The sequence below is a fragment of the Vigna angularis genome, chromosome 4 (assembly GCF_016808095.1).
Source record: "Vigna angularis cultivar LongXiaoDou No.4 chromosome 4, ASM1680809v1, whole genome shotgun sequence".
Classification (NCBI taxonomy): domain Eukaryota; kingdom Viridiplantae; phylum Streptophyta; class Magnoliopsida; order Fabales; family Fabaceae; genus Vigna; species Vigna angularis.
The window spans coordinates 32,409,465-32,411,918 of record NC_068973.1 but is presented as its reverse complement, the minus strand read 5'-3'; the positions used below and the strand labels follow the sequence as shown (position 1 = coordinate 32,411,918).

General features: G+C 36.4%; 1 protein-coding gene across 1 annotated transcript; it reads right to left on the bottom strand.

Annotated features, from left to right (window-relative positions):
• Positions 1-661: 661 nt before the first annotated feature.
• LOC108331291 (transcription factor MYB93) lies at positions 662-2,197 on the bottom strand. The gene is made up of 3 exons (XM_017565943.2): positions 2,026-2,197; positions 1,806-1,935; positions 662-1,609 (listed from the first exon to the last, which is right to left on the bottom strand). The coding sequence occupies exons 1-3, from the start codon at positions 2,156-2,158 to the stop codon at positions 874-876; spliced, it is 999 nt and encodes a 332-aa protein (XP_017421432.1). The 5' UTR covers positions 2,159-2,197; the 3' UTR covers positions 662-873.
• Positions 2,198-2,454: the final 257 nt, after the last annotated feature.

The following is a 2,454-nucleotide window of genomic DNA, read 5'->3' as shown; positions in this document are numbered from 1 at the left end:
GAATAGAACATATTTACACTCCAGATATATAAGGAAATATATTTCCTTTTCACTCTATAAGCATCACAAGCCAAGTTATTCTATGTTTTGAGATCTGATCTTTTACTGATTTTACAAGAGATTCAACCTTGATAAATCTGGTTTCGTGTATTTAAGCCCGTAAGTTGGAGAAAACAATTCGTAACACGTTTTTATTTCAGTAGAAAAAAAATTAGCTTTTGCTCTACGCGTGGAGCCTGGGTAGTGATAAAGTTGAGAAGAAAGTGATCACTGTATAGGTAGGTCTTAAACTGTATTATTCAGTTTTTTGGAAACTAATTTTCTAGAAGTTTATTCATTTTACACACGTTTCTCTCCCACGTACCCTTCCTTGATGGTGGACTTCACGAAGCAGAAATTCGTAAAAGTAATTGTTGTGTCATGCATTTATTCAAAGTGGACTATATACATAAATCATAGACCAAATTCATGGTTCTTTTCTGCAAGTAAGCTTATTGTCAACTAAGGATCTTCGCGTTTTCATGTTCTTCCTACCCCCATTTTCTTGAATTAAAAATTATACAATACATAAACCAAGCAGTTCGATATACACTAAACTAACAAATGAAAAAACACCAGCAAAAACCAAGTTTTGTTTGAGCAAAGAAAATATATCTGTTGATCAAACGATACAGTCATACCGACAATCAAACTAGTTCGATGAAACTGTCCCGGAGTTATGTACAAACACATGTAAAAATACGATTGTATGTAAATGGGCATACATATGTATATGTACGTATACTAGAGCATATATATATATATGGTCTAATTAAGTTACAAGAAGCAAACACGGCATAACACACAATAATTCAAGCTCTTTGAAATTAAATACTAAGATAGCACATGCATGATGGGGTCCTCGAAAAATAGTTCAGGCCAATAAGATTGGGGTCCTCCTCCATAGCTAGAAGTGCTGCTGCTAGCATCTCCTGGATTGTTAGCTAATGTACCTATTGCATTCGGAGGAATAGATGGAATAGTCCAGGAAGAGTCATGATCAACCGTGTGATCCCCTTGACTTACCATTGCAAAGTTAGTACCTTGACCCATCTCACTATTCAAACATGATTGAGAACTGAAAGAGACTTGTGGGTCTATAAGCTGAGGTAGCACGTTTGGGTGGTGGAGTGGTTGAGAACTAGCAATGCCATGTGAAAATGAGGCAGGAGCATCTGGTTGCAACATGACTGGATTCTCTTTCACATTGGAGATTGAGTTTAACAAAGTGAAAGGTTCAATGTTGCTTGTGGTGGCATTTTGATCATAGTGGTTGGAGCTTAAGGAGTTTGAGGATTGGATTAGATAATGAAGGTATTGAAGCTTTGCCAGCTGGACTGCCTCTGCTTGCAACATCATAGCATGTTCATCCAACGATTGATGATCCATAAGGTCTGTCATGTTGGCCAAAGCTAGCAGATAGGGCAAGCTGGAAACAAGGTCAGTTCTGGGTTGGTGAGTCATTGGATCGAAACCCATCTGAATCAACTTTTTCTTTAAATGAGTATTCCAGAAATTCTTTATCTCATTATCCGTTCTGCCAGGAAGGTGGGTTGCAATTGCTGACCATCTGATAAAGAAGCATGTTCGTATAGAGCTCAGTAGTTATAAAATTTCATTTAAAGAAATAAAATACAAAAAGATTAGGAATCCAAAAATAAGAAGGAAAAAAGTCATAACAGCACAAATAACGAGAAGACGAGGAGTAGGTTAAATTTGCATGGAAAACTGGAGGAAGAAAAAGAGAAGTGTGGCAAGGAAAGTACTTGTTTCCAAGGATAGAATGGAGATGCATAATTGTTTGCTCCTCTTCTTGAGAAAATTTTCCCCTCTTGATATCAGGCCTTAAATAGTTAGTCCACCTTAGCCTACAACTTTTTCCACATCTGTTCAGACCTGCAAGAATTGCAAGAAAGAAAAATGAATGAGAAAACTAACATTGAAAAGAGAGAAAAGAACTGGTTTCAAAGGTAGAAATTTACGCACCGGCTAGCTTAGGGAGGGCTCTCCAGCTTCCATGGCCATGTTTCTCAATGTGCTGAACCAGCTTTTGATCTTCTTCGGGAGTCCAGGGACCTTTCTTAAGGCCATTCTCGTCGCAGCATGGAGATCTTCCCATATTCTGCGCTATACTTAGATTGATCAAAAACTATTATTATCCTTTACTCCTCGTTACTACCAAATTAACCTCGGCCTTCTGCACACTACTTATATAACCATTATATTCTTATCGCTTTCTTCTCATCCTTAATTATATGTAATATTAAATAACATTTCACAGTCTTTACAACTTTGCCCTTCAAGCTATTTAATTAGCCACATTACTAATGCTTAACATTTTAAATGTGTTGATATGCAATATCATTATAAGAAAATTTATATTAATAATCAAACAAAATTATAATCATTATAACT

Excerpts from the sequence above, each read along its gene's own strand:
- LOC108331291 (XM_017565943.2), bottom strand. The coding sequence starts at position 2,158 with ATGGGAAGATCTCCATGCTGCGACGAGAATGGCCTTAAGAAAGGTCCC. Across the intron at positions 1,936-2,025 it reads AGCCCTCCCTAAGCTAGCCG|GTCTGAACAGATGTGGAAAA; the intron begins GTGCGTAAATTT and ends CAATTCTTGCAG. Across the intron at positions 1,610-1,805 it reads CATTCTATCCTTGGAAACAA|ATGGTCAGCAATTGCAACCC; the intron begins GTACTTTCCTTG and ends CTTCTTTATCAG.